The sequence below is a fragment of the Ochotona princeps genome, chromosome 26, assembly GCF_030435755.1.
Source record: "Ochotona princeps isolate mOchPri1 chromosome 26, mOchPri1.hap1, whole genome shotgun sequence".
Lineage (NCBI taxonomy): Eukaryota > Metazoa > Chordata > Mammalia > Lagomorpha > Ochotonidae > Ochotona > Ochotona princeps.
The window spans coordinates 20,837,352-20,851,559 of NC_080857.1; the positions used below are offsets into that span (position 1 = coordinate 20,837,352).

A 14,208-nucleotide genomic window follows, 5' to 3' on the forward strand; every position below is an offset into this window, starting at 1 on the left:
ACTATGAGAGCCCAAACACCGGGAAGGGTAAGGCTGTGGCCACCACCAGCGAGAAGGGATCCTTCCAAAGGAGCACCAGTGAAAAACCACAACACGTACGGGTCTCCTGGCTGCTGGAAGCCCTAAGCGGTACCAAGAGAGCAGCAGAAACACAGGTCTAGGCCGGTGTCTCAGAAACATCCTCAATGCCCCAATTTCCCCGACAAAAGCCACTTAATTTGAATTAGGGAACTCCCTTCAAATGCATCATACAGTTGGTGGGTTCTCAGAAAAAGATGAAAGGTCATTAAAATAAGGAAAGATAATACATGCATAAAATCTTGGACTATTACTTTTAGCAGAAATTGCCATGCTTAAGAGCACAGAGCACAGAATGGCGCAGGAGTACAGATTCGCTGACTCTGGAATTCACTGCATACCTCAAATACAAAGCTATTCACACCAGAAACTAAACAAAATGGCTATCCTTAGAGCACTCTCAGCCTCTAACACATCCCCTTAATACTTTTCTCAAGCCTAATTTAGCTATATTTATAGAAAAAATTCACAGAATAAACACAGTAATCCCCAGCTCTGTGAAACATGCTGAGCTCGCTCGTGCTCTGGAGGAACCTTCCCCTTGTTGCCTCCTCTGTTTGTCAGGCTTTACGCTTACCCTGGCAAGTCTCTTCACCTTCCTAAGGGTCTGTTTCCTTCTATCTAAAATAGGAGTGAGATTTCTTAAGACTGAAAAAGACACAGAGGTCTGCCCTTTGCTGGTTCACTCCCTAGATGCCTACAACAGCTGGGGCGAAGCTGGGCCAAAGCCAGAAACAGAAATTTAATCTGGGCTTCCCACGTAGTGTCACAGACCCACTGCTTTTGAGGGTGCACAGTGCCAGGAAGCTGAAAACAGGAGCCCAAGCACCATCTCAACCTCTGTGCCCAACATCCAGACTTCCCATGTTCTAAATGCTGGACTAGTGACTTGGTTTCTTAATCTATAAACTGGAAACCACTTGTCTTATCACCTCATAGATTGTGGGGAGAGTGGTGCAACGCCATACACTTTGTATGGGAGGCACCTGAGCTCGGGTCGCTTGCATTCACAGGTTTGCTACCGAAGCAATGAAACTACATCGAGAACAAAAGTCTAGTTACTCAGTAATAACTAAGTGCAGATACCTGGCATGCACATGTGCAGCCCTGTAGGGTTCATTTCTCATCCAAGGCCTTACAGCTGTGAATGTTCCTGTGTCATTCACAAACAGCTATATAAACACAAGAACTCTTGAAACTAGTTGATCTGCTATGGCAAAAAAATTTTTTTCATTAAAAATTCTTTTGAAGCAGTGAGGATTTTAAATGCTTCTAATGTTATGACAGGGGACAGCCATGACTTGTTAACATGGTACAGCATTTGGGTCTCGATTTAGTCCCTCTCCCCCCAGTTCTGCCTTGTGGTGTTCTAGATTTATTAGAAAACCCACTATAGCTTAGAATGGCTACTCAATGATGTTCATTTGAAAAACAGCTCTTGACAGCAAAATGGAGACTAACAGAGTGCTAAAGCTATCACTTCAGCACAAATGAAGTGTGATATTCTAAAGGGATGATGCTAACCCTGGCTGACTGCCAGAGGGTGAGAGGGAAAGCAATTCAGTAGCAACAGAAATTCATCTGGTCTCCTCAAATACCTCCTAAGACCCTGCATGCTGTGAAACCTCATCTTTGTGTCGGTGAACATGCCAGTGCTATGGGGTGGTAGGGACAGGTATTAGGTGCAAGAGGAAAGATGGGGACGGTCGTAATGACCACTTTGGTTCGGTGGTTTAGTTATCAGGATAAGCAGGTGCATAAGCACTAGCTCCCCCCTCTCTTAAACAATGCGAATAGATTTTCAGACATTGCTCAGACCATTCCGACAGTTTCTCTAGGACACGGGAGCAATAGGGGAAGGTCCGCCCTTCCCACAGCATCTTCAATAACCTGTATTTGAAAGTGATGCCCTCGCTGGCATCCATCTGCCCACTGCTGGCCAGTGGATCATCAAATTCTGCTACCACAGCAACTCACAGGCTCTGCTGTCCTCACAAACAGGACGCAAGGAGAACATGCCTCCAATACAACTGTCCTCTCAGTGCAAAGTTGAGAGAGCTGTGTATGGCCACAGAAAGTGGGGTGAATCCTGGCTTTGTACGAGTCCCTTCCTCAGCAAGCTGTACCCACTGCAGGCAACATTTCTACTCTACAGCTTCATATTTTTCCATTTACAAATTTCCTTGGCACTTTGAAAATATAAAAACCAAAACCAAACCCAACATATAAATAAAACCAAAACACCTTAATCCCCTAACTGGATTGATCTGAATGTTATCCCCCTGATTAGTCTGTGTCTGTACTTGATTTTCTTTCACAGTGACAGGTTCACCTCAGGTTCCCATGAGCATTAGGAGAGGAGATGTGTGTAGGACACAAAGTAGCATCATAAAAAGTATCTGTGTACATGCAGCCACTTCATCCTGAGTGCAGGTGCACCTTAATGTAAGCACACACACCAGCAAACTGGGAGAAAAGTGGGAAGCAGAAAAGAACCGCAAGGAAAAGCCTTAAGACCACATGTTTCACAAGCACAAACAATGGATTCCTCCACTGGCCCAGCACTGTTCCCACGATGGACTTGGTCTACATGTTGCAGTCAAATGTTCTCTAAAGTCTAAATATGCAAAGTAATGAAGCTTACGAAAACTACTTCCTGTTACATGGGGTCACAGCCTTTTCAGCTGAACAGGACTGAATTTTACACACAAGTTTAGTCATGGAGGGATTTCCGCAGAATCTTATTTCTCAACGACTCAGCCATACTGAAGGCAGGAGTGCAGCAGGCCAACAGAAGGGAGGATGGGTGGTGAGCAGGAGGCTGCCTTCATGGCCAGGTTGGTGGCACTACACCGTGGCACTGGAGGGTCAACACATCTCACCTGATGTGCTCCTTTAACAAGACTTGCTTTAAGGTTCTCACCAAGAGAAGTCGGTTAGCACACACATTTCCTTGACCCAAAGCTATACAGTGAAAGTCACTAAATACAATCTTTGTAATCCATGTTGATTATTTCTTATCCAAAATGCTTGAAATCAGAAGTGATCTGGATTTAGGTGATTTTTTTTTCAGAGTGAGATATTAATAAATACACAGTGAAATATCTCAAAGGGCCTCACATCTAAATAATTCATTTGTGCCTCTTACACACATATTCTCTAAGTAACTTTGTACAGTATTTTTTAAAAATAATTCTGTATGTGAAATGAGCTTTCATGTGTGGGGAATTTTCCACTTGTAGCATCCATATTGGGACTCAGAAAGTCTGATTTCGAAATACTTTGGATGAGGAATGCTCAAACTGTACTTTAGATTGTAATAAACAGTACAAATACATTTTAAAGATACAGTTACACTTGAACAGGCTTCACTTCTGCTTCCAATGATGCCACCCTGTGTGATGATTCTGTGACACAATATTACACTGTGATAAATGCCTTTACATTAACAACCAAGTGATGTGGCCCAACAAGAGCCACTCAGCAGGTCCTCTGCACCAAGCACCCGGGTTAACTGACGCCTACAGATCACCATCAAGCCATGCTGATGAATGTCCAAAGGCATGAACAGGTTGGTGGGCAACCTTGAATACCACACATACTTCCTGCCCTCACCAACTTAGCTTCCTGAAGATGGTCAGCTGTTGTCTCCCTAACCTTTACCTGAGCTAACTTGTTACTTTAAAGTCTAATGAATTACAGACCTTACATATAAACACTGTTTACACGAAAACAATACTAAAAGCTCTGGAAAGACTTGAAACCAAGCTAACAAACACGTGGAAAAGGCTCTGCGTTAAACGTGGGTGAGAGAGCTGGAGGAAAACAACTCTGAAAGCTAAGATCTTGCACTAAGTTGATTTGCTGACTTCACGCTTTAGCTCTTGTACTCAAGACTGCTAATACAGTGTGGAATCCAACACACAGAATCACAGCCAAAGAAAAGCAGGTGGCAAATACATTGTTCTACGTGTTTTAATAAAACACATAAGATATTTCGGATATCCACCATATTTTAACATCTATAATATTTAAATCAATATTTTTCACTTAGCTTGTTCCAATCGAATTAGGTAAAAAAAAAAAAAAAGGTATGCACCACACTTCAAAACAGCAATTACTGGGTTAGTGGCTTTTAAATGCAAGAAATCCCAATAAGCAGGATTACTCTAGAATCCAGGGCTCCCAATTCCTTTTCATCCTTCTTAAAGGTAAATACATTGAGAGTTCCTCTTGCTCTATTCTCACACAGTAGATGCAAGGAATAGTGAGGAGGTACATGGCTCAGACAGAGCCAAGGTGGATCCTTGTCCTAACATTACAAGGTCCATGGCAGCCCAGCATGCAAATCCCACTTCTCTAGAACATGGGATGAGTGAATGCTTACTCCGTGGGCATCAAGAGGTTGCCATGAGAAAATGTATGTCAGATTAATTACTTACTACAGTGCATGGGATGTAAGTGCTCAGTAAAGTTCCTCAGTTAACATTATGACACTGCCTTTGAGGGAAAAAAAGCCTACACATTACATGACCAAGATTGTAAATGGTCTGTTTTCTCTTATGTTTTAACCTGTGCAAGGTGGCCTCCTTAGGAAACTGTTCAGACATACCTATAAGAAACTTGTGCAAGTACAGTAAAGCAGAACCTCTAGACTGGACATAGCTTCACCCCCTAAAGGACATTTGGCAACTTCCAGAGATGTATTAAACTGTCATAACTGGAAGGAAGGAGAGATCATACTGGCATTTAGGCTGTTGGGGACAGGGGTTCTGCAAAAACATCTCAGAATGCACCAAATAACCCTCCACATTACCAATGAAGCACACTTTATCTGGCCCCACAGGCTGTGTAAGTGAAGCTGAAGAACTCTGTACCTAGCAGGAGAGTAAAACAAGATGTGGTTTTTAAAATCTGAATCCAGAAGGTAATTCTGACAAAACAAACCCAGTCCTCCTTAAAAATGAAATGGAGACAGTCATTATCATAGTGACTCCAAGACTTGTGCCACATTTATTTAAGAATGAGATAACATTCTTCTACTCAATAGCCATTCTGGAGTGGGGTCCACTATGTAACAATCTCAAGAAATTGTGACTTAAAGTGAAGAATGTCATAAAGCTATAATGAACAGCAGATGTTCAACTAATCTTCATCAGAAAAATGCATCCAAATAGTATGCAATCGCCTGAATAGGAAGTGGAAATTCAAACAGTTTTGGAGTCCTTTGCAGTCAGCCTCTTGCCAAGGCCTCTGACTGCATAGACGACAGAGTAGTTCGATGTACCACAGTGGACATCTTTCCAGGGTCATCAACCCAGTCTCCCAGATCGCGTACTTGGATGACTTCAACTCATCCCTCATTAATCATGCTACACAAATAATTCGAAAGTTCTTTAAGAGTTCATTTAACATTATTCACTTTTTAGTAAAGTACTGTTCCTTTCTGAAAAACATGAGATACAACTGTGAAGCAGAATGTCAACAATCTATACACATAAAGTTAGATACATGTGTACCCATCCATCCATAAACAGACAGGTGGGCAGGGGGAGATGGATGTGCATCTGTCCTGGAGGAGACCAGAAAGGATGTAGCCAAAATGTGAAGGCTCTTCCTTTCCTGGTGCCTTTTCTACTCGAACTGAAGCCCTATGTCTCCTTCTTGAGTCTTAAAACAGGTCTTTTATAAAGAGTGTAATTCATTTTCACAAAAAGTCCTGGATGACGGATTAGGAACATACCATAGTGCCCAATTACACTGAGGTGGCCAAGAAAGAGTTCTAGATTGAGTACAAGTGTCCAAATACGAAAGATAGCATTAAAATTGTTCCTGCAATCCTTTAAAAAATTGTTAACCATTATCTTCCACTTTACACATTTATGCATAAAAGTAATATAGCAAATTTTCTATGTAAGACTATAACTTCCCTCACCAGATAAAAGGATTTTTACTAACAATTATTAATATACAAGAGCTACATACGTGGAAGGGGGAAAGTAACTCATACACTGCATAGAGGAAGAAACTATAGGAAAAGGACATCAAGTATGACCATCAAGAAATCCAAGGGATTCACGCAGACCTTCTTACAGAGCTAAAAATCTTAATCTACAGTACTCTAATCACTCCAGAGAGGGAAGCCAAAGAATATTTTCCACACTAAAAGATCTCGACTCACCCTTCTGGTAGAAAAACTTCCTGTAATAGTAGGCGCCGAGATCCACGTGCTCCACGATGTACCTTTTCACTCGATCTAAATGCAACACCAAGTTCTCCTTGGGCACTTCAAGGACTGCCACTCCAGCATTGGTGCAGTGGGAGCTGAGGGTAGACTCAAAGGAGGCACTTTCACATCCACTAAAGGAGCCAGAATTGGATTTCGACAGGCTGATCTTCCTTTCACCCTCGCCACCTATCTCATTCCGAAAGTAAGGGCAGCTCATGACAAGCTCATTGCTCTTGTCATCCCCCTGGTCCATGCTGAGGCTTCCTTTGGAGTTCAGGTCCTCGGTGCTGCCCATTGGGGAGCTGAAGCTGGCAGAATGGGACAAAGGGCCAGAGACCAAAGACGCCACAGCGGCTGCCGAGGCTCCTGTGGTGGTGTTTCTCCTCTTAATAACATTGTGCCTGTTTACAATCGCCTCGTTCAGATCAAACAGTATGCTCTGGACATCGTAGTGGGCAAAGCATTTGGGGCACGTCCAGGGCCTGACGCAATCTTCTGATCGGTTATCCTCAAGATCTGATGATTTTCCAAGTTCATCACCTTTTGCATTGCGTAATTTACGAAAAATGGATGAGTCTCCAGTCTCAGACTTGGAACGCCGCTTGAGTGGTTTCTCCCTTTCCTTAAACAGCCTGAGGTGGTCTCTCTGTGAAATGGGGCCATCTATAACATCCAAAGAGAAGCCAGAACCCTTGCCCCCTCCGGTGATGAGAAAATCACTGAGCTTGGTTGGGGTTGGACCTCGGTCAGATTTGTCATCTTTGTAGCCCTTGAACAAGTCAAAGAAACTGTCTCCAGATGTCCCCTGTTTGTCAATTGAAGATGTGCTCCCATATTCCCTGTGCAGCGATGGCCCACTCTTGTATGTGGGTGAGATACATTCGTCAAAGCTATCCACATCAAGCTCACTTATGGTAATGTCACTATTGCTCCGCTGCCGGATTCTGCGAAGCGCTTTCCTAGGGGAGCTGGGATAGGCTTCGGGCATCAGAAAGCGGGAGTCCATGTTCTCCGCCGGCCTCGTCTTGTTCTTGAGTGTGTTCTGTATGCTCTTCAGCATGGCTGAGTCACTGGAATTGAGGCTAACAGAACTTCCCTGACTCACAGGACTGCTTTTGGAGGACAAGCTTTCAAGGCAACTTGAGGTTTCTATTTCCTGGCTTGAACGGCTTGATTCTTTTATGTTTTCTTTCCGTGGGGGCCAATCCGCAATTCTTGCCCGAACCCCCATTTTTGGGACTCCGGGGGTCGAGGTTATGTGATGCGAGCCTTCGTTGCGGGGTGGCCCCACAGGAGCCATGACTGATGATCCTAAGCTACCATTTTGGGACCGGAAGCGCCGCATGTAGAAGTCATCGGTGTGGACTTTGGGGGCGCCATCTGCGCCGACCATGGAGGCCCTGTCGGTGGCCACGGGTCTCTCGGTCTGTGACCGTTTCAGGCTGGTCATGATGCCAACTCAATCAGACTGAAACCCCTGCCGAGAGGATCATCACGTCTGTCCTTTAATTGTGCACTTTCCTTTCGGACAATGGCTTCCGGAAAACACAACAGTGGCATTAGAGCTTAATTTCTTTCATTTAAAAGGTTAAAAGACACCTTATTTTCAAGTCACTGAAAATCCAGATCTTCAGAGCATTATAATCCACAATAGCTCCTTTGGGTCACTTCAAAAGATGACTTGCTTTCAGAAGAAACTGAATGGAACTTGAATTACAGGGATTCTGTGCTTGGTGTAATCCCATGCTTTCTCTAAAAAAACAGAAAGACAATTTGCATTAACGCTTGATAAATACATCTAAAAATAAAGACACAACTGCCAAAACCAGACGCATGAAGAGCCTCATACAACCAACTGTGGCTAACAGTTCACAACCCATATTTTTTGGTAAAGAAGGCTTGCAGGCAAGAAAAATCATTTAGTAAAATTCATCATTCGTTTTTAAAAAGACTTCACATGAACGTTTTAGTTGAACTGAACTGTTTCACACAATGGGGGTGGAGAGGTGACTAAGGCTTCTCCAGACTTCTGCTTCCGTGGCCTCTAATCACACGGTCATCACAGGCCACTGTGCTGAGAAGTCTGAGTGAGACACAGCCGAATGACTCAGGTAATCGCAGCAGCACAGTTAGTTTTTTGACAAAACTAAAAATTGAAAAATCACTTCTTTAGATATGCTGCCAATGCTGACTTTTTAAGTTCTCCCTTATTTGAAAACCAGTGCTGGTTTTCTGTTTCCTTACAAAGGCTTCCCACAGCTGGCAAGACAAATACAGAACAGGGAAAATAAACAGGGTTTCCCCGGAGCCATTACATACATCAGCACTGGGCTGTATCCCTCTCTACTTTCTTACTTACCCAGATAGGGAAGATTTCAGCACCAATTCGGCATTCACCGTCATCTCTTCCCAAGCTCTCCTTGGCTTCCTCTACACTTACAGCTACAAGTATTTCACTAATTAACAAAATGCCTGCATTTCCTTTATGCTCTGCAGCCGACTCCACCCCAACTGTACTAATTTATGAAGAGCGCAGAAACAAAACACAGCTGTGCAGCCATTGCCATAGCCCCCAACACATCACAGAACACGGAGCATCCTTCCAGGTGATGAGCAGGAATGCAAACTTCCTTACGAGCACTTCAGGCTGGGGGCAGCAGGCAGGGGTTCCGAGTACAATATCTGGCATGGCTATACACATCCCGAAAAGATAGGCTGATGATCCTTTTCCAAATATCCATGAATTACACAAGCGGTGGACTCGAAATTCTTGCCAAATGCAAGCTTGGAAAGATGACAGGGCAGTGTTGTCTACAAATCACACTCCGACACCGAGGAGGTCTGCGCTTGCTGCACTCTCCACTCCATGTAACAAGCACTTACTTCCACGATAATTAAGCATGTCGTCCCTCGGCTTCCTGCCTCCGAGGCAGCCGCTTTCACTCCTCCTGCAGCACGTAGCATCATTTTAGAAGACTGGCTGCTATTTAAAGGCTGGAACATTTAGGGGTGTTTCCACAATGCGTGCTGCCTGCAGAATGCAGGGCTAGGCAATAACCGCCACGGGGCTCACACAGGCTGGGGCTGTGCAGTCAGTCAGATCAATGTCAATTGTTTTTGTGTCTACTCCTCTTCCTCATCTCTTAGGAGACAGAGAATGGTTGCGAGGCACTACCTAATGAAAGCACTTTTAGAGCTTTCTAGATACTTTACCATCAGAATGTCACAGTTGCCCTTACATTCCAGAACTTTGCACTCTCCTTTCTAACTCTAAGCCTTCAAGTAGAAATACATGCTAACTGTTACTTTCAGGAGCAGTGAAGAATGACAGCCCAGGTGGTCACAGCCAAGGTCCAAGTGCCCTGCCTTAAGATGGAAGGCAAGCCAAGCACCTGAGTCAAAATGCATGCCTGTCACGCTTTAAAAAAAAATAAAACCAGCAAAGTTCACCATATTAAAGAAGAAATACTTCATAAATGTAGGTAGATTTTTACAGGCATCAGATGCTTTCATGATTTCTCACCACCTCACAGAAACCCAGAGCAATCCTCTCTTTCTCAAAGACCCACGTACTGAGCCCACCAAGATAGACTTCTTCACACCACACTGTGTTTACGTTAGGAATTAGCTTGTTGTAGAACTGTCTGCCTTGGAGTGTGTGAAAGTATAGCCATTGCAGGAGGGAATTAAAAGCAAGTACTAAAATGAAACAGATAAAAGTGACTTAGAAAGACCCAAACTTTCACTGTTTCTTTTCTAAACCATCTCATATACTGCCTATATTTTAATAGCTTTTTCAAATCTTATTTTTAAGTATAACAAGCTCTTAGCAACTGAAATATCACCACTCTTATTGCATTTTGATTGCAGCAACAATTAGGTATTTCCGGTCATTTCAAAAATACAGATGGGCCACAAGGAAAAGACGCCACGATGAATGATTCGTGCGAGCGGATGGGGTCTGAGCCAGTCAACTAAACTAAACAACACATCCTCCAGTCATGACAGCCGTACTTTCCATATATTTCTCTTTTATCCTCTCCCACTTGCTATAGCATCAAACCTCTTTGAAGTGCAGTGGAAACACAGGGCACAGAATAGCATAGTAGAGAAGTGCTTATACTCATGCTTGGCACTTATTACACAGCCAGCAGAAAACAAACATGTCCATCCACAGAAGCCACACAATGACATATCAGTAACATCTTAAAACCTGGTGCTTACCAAGGACTACATCCCAACAGACAAGGAGAACACAGGGAATTGGAGTGCCTTCGGAGGCCGAGAACTCCGAGGTCACTGAGCCCCGTTTGGATCTACCACATGGGATGGAAGAGGCTCAAATCCTTCCTCACAGAACCCAAGGTCATCAGAACAACATCCAGGAGCCCTGAGAGATCTGCAGAAACAGAATAGCAAACTTTCTTCGGGACTAGGGAGAGGAGCTTCTTCTGGTTCTTACTTAGTTCCAGCTTTGGATCCCCTCCCTCTCTTGCCATGACCATCAGGATCGCTCTGGAGGCCCGCCCCCACAAAAAAAAAAAAAATAGAATAGATAGAGAAATACAAGGAAAGCTTAGAACCAAACAGGAAAGATCAGTGTGGATCCACATATACCTTACTATATAGGGCACAAAGATTAGTTACTCCTCACTAAGGTATTGAAGATTTCTCTGCACACCCCTCCTAAAATGGTTCTGCACCTCAACTGTTGACAAAGGCCTGGCTAGATTTATAAACTAGTTTAAGACTATCCTAAAATCTACCAAGTTCAGCAAAATTATGCATCAACACAATAAACAGCTAAATACTAAAATGAAAACAGACACGAGACAGCTGAAAAGTACCCTATGGCCACTTTAAGGTGTACAGCAGCCGGTGCTGAGTACAAACAAAAATTGAAGGGTCAATGAAGTAGTCACAGGATGTGGTTAAGAATTTGCACTGTTATAACGTATTGATTAGTCAATACTATGTCAATTAACTCTATAATGTTGTAAATTGTTGTTGATGTTGTGCTGGGGCTTCTAATTAATCGGGACGATATTCTACCAGCTCTACCTTCAGACCAGAGAAGATCTCCCCAAGAAATTGTTGAATTTATCTGGACAATAAGATGCTGGACTCTATACTTGGTATATGATTGCAACAAAAGAATCTTGACTTAATTTGAACTGTAATACTGCAACTAGGAGGAGGAATCCACCAAGGGGGGAGGCCACGGGGAGGGGATGGGGGAATCCCAGAGCCTATGAATCTGTGTCACATAATGCAACGTAATTAAGAAAAAAAAATAGACTAAAACAGAAAAAAACAAAACAAAACAAAAAACCCCTGGTGCTTAGAGTTGACTTAAACAGCAAACATATCTTGAAAATGATTAGCAAGTTTCTTAAATGCCAGCAAACCTGAGCATCATTAAATATGGTAAAAAAAAAATAGAATTAAACAGAAGAGCAATACTAATTTACAGCTCATCACCTCCACATGTTCAAAGATCAGTGTACATAAAAAATCCTCATCAACATGTTCAATGTTATAGTTTGGGGTTCCAGTCAAGTCCAAGGCAGACCCACTGAGCTGGGACAGGAACCCCGTTTACAAGGCTGTAACACCAACTTGATTGAGTTTACTGGCTGCAACTCCTCTCCACACATCAAAGCCTACCAAGAACTCTTCCTGTTTCCTGATAACAGTGTTCTTCCTGAAGTCCTGCCTCCTCATCACTCCTAAACCACACTCAGAACTTCTCTGTTTTTTTCTGAGTACGGACCACACATCTGGGTGCTGGCGCTGCAAGCTTAGAAGATCCAGGAAGGTAAAAAGCAGAGCACAGCAAAGGTCAGCTCTTTTGTGAGAAGTGTCTCCCCTGGTGAGGCTTAGCTGTACCTGAACAAGTCAGCCATTGGGCATCATATGTCCCCAGCGGAGCTGAATGTGGGCTCCTTACCAACCTAGCTCTGAAGCACCTGCACTCTGCACCTGGCTCTTTCCTCCAACTCTCTCCCTTCTTGTTCGACCATGTTCTCTGCGTTTGCTCTTGCCTTTTATTTCTGCCAGGGAATTAATTGGTACCATTAGTTTATCTCCATTTATAATGTTGGTGATTCCAGGTTAACTTCCCACATATTACTCTTTATTCTAGGAACGGGGTATGAAGAGTTTTGCTATTAGGATGTGTGTGAGCATGGGCTGCGTGATGATGATACAGCAATAAGGACGCACTGGAGTTAAAAAAAAAAAATCTTACCACTGAAAGCTGTCTGTGCAGCTGAACAAAGAATAGCAAAACTGAGGAGGGGTTATATCTGTACAGTAACCAGTACCATGTACCAATACTCAGCCCTGGGTACAGCCTCCCCAGTCATGACCCTCAGCCCAAATTCCAAACAGAAAATAAACAGGTGCTCATTTGATATATTCCTTACCTGCTGATCTTCTATGAGTTAGCAAGCAGAAAAACCTTTTTTTTTTTTTTTTTCAAGAAATCAGTGAGAGGTAAGGAAATGAAGACAATAAATAATTCAAGGAACTCGATGAATGGAGCATAGAAAACTTTCTTTGTGCTGAAGGCATAAAAACATTTTAGAGGTTACACATGTGGACAGAGGAAGGGGCTGGATGTAGGGTAAACAACTGCAAAGCACTATTGCGTATTCTGCATCGAAAGCCTCCTGACTCCAAAGTGGGATGCGGGCAGACTTCTGGCCTCGGATACAGGGTCCACTCCAGATGACCAGGTCAACAGAAAAAGCTTTCCTAATAACATAGCTACTGAAACATCTCTACAAGCCAGAGATGAACACTATTAAAGTGTCCATCAAAATTTCCCTATCAAAGTTTATGAAGCTGAGTACACAAAGAACCTGTAAATATTGCCACTTTGGAATGTAATGGGAGACAGAATTTTAAGACAAAACTATACAATACTTGACTACTAGATTAGCTGGGATTATCAAATAAGGGCCCCCAATTTTTCTACATTTAAGCTTGGCTTTCCGGAAGCCAACGCACAACAGAGGTGACATCTAAGACAAAAGGGTGTCTCCCTCTTACAGGGAGCCTGCAATGTGCACATGCCTCTCTGTGCAGTCACAAGTAATCCAAGACTCACTCTGGAGGTGGGAATTTCTCTCGTTTCATTTTGGCTCTCTCCCTCCAACAATAACAACAACAAAAAGCAGGAAGGACTGGGAAAGAAAGAGAATTGATAAAGCTATTTCCTGCTCTCCAAATGTTCAGTGTCTGAAAAAAGGACACGGAGATAAAGCAGATTCTAAAAACTTTGAGCCTTAAATAACAATGTAACTGAAGAAGTTAGGGATAGAGTTACTTTTGATTTTGGAGATAAGATTTTAAAAATGTGCTGAAACCCATCTCAGAGCCAGGCTTGCTTCTTCGCTACTCCATTTCTTCTCCAGCTTCCCGCCCCCGTATACTCTGCAAAGCCACTGATGGCTCAAGTGCTTCCGGTTCTGCCACCCAAGTGGAACATCCAGAATGAATGCCAGCTCCTCGCTTTGGCCTGGCCCAGCCCTGGCTACGGCAGGCATTCAGGCAAGTGAATCAGCAGATATGATCTCTAACCATGTATTTTTGAGTAAAAATGATGTCTATTTAAAAAAAATAGACACCACTATCAGCAACCTAATTAAACTAAGAGATTTCTTAGCTTATGTGACCACAGATCCCTTTTTAAAAAACTCAAAACAGAACATATATTGTGTACCACACCAACTGGGGACACGCAGGCCCATGGTTTAGAATGCAGGGTAAAAACAAATTTGTTTATACACTGTAAAATCAGTTATATTTTAGAAAAAGAAGTGACATGTAGATATATCAAACAAAAGGAATTCAAAGAATTCAGGATATTTGTGTTTAGACAGTGGAATAATCGC

General features: G+C 43.0%; 1 protein-coding gene across 10 annotated transcripts in view; it reads right to left on the minus strand.

The window, feature by feature from the left end:
• Window positions 1-14,208, minus strand: part of SIPA1L1 (signal induced proliferation associated 1 like 1) — a 313,038-nt gene that overhangs the window by 117,591 nt on the left and 181,239 nt on the right. For all 10 annotated transcript variants that reach the window (XM_058655252.1, XM_058655253.1, XM_058655255.1 and 7 more), the window contains one exon: window positions 6,260-8,059. In XM_058655252.1, the coding sequence (XP_058511235.1) occupies window positions 6,260-7,757 (1,498 nt within the window). In that variant the 5' untranslated portion in view covers window positions 7,758-8,059. The remainder of the gene's footprint in view (window positions 1-6,259; window positions 8,060-14,208) is intronic.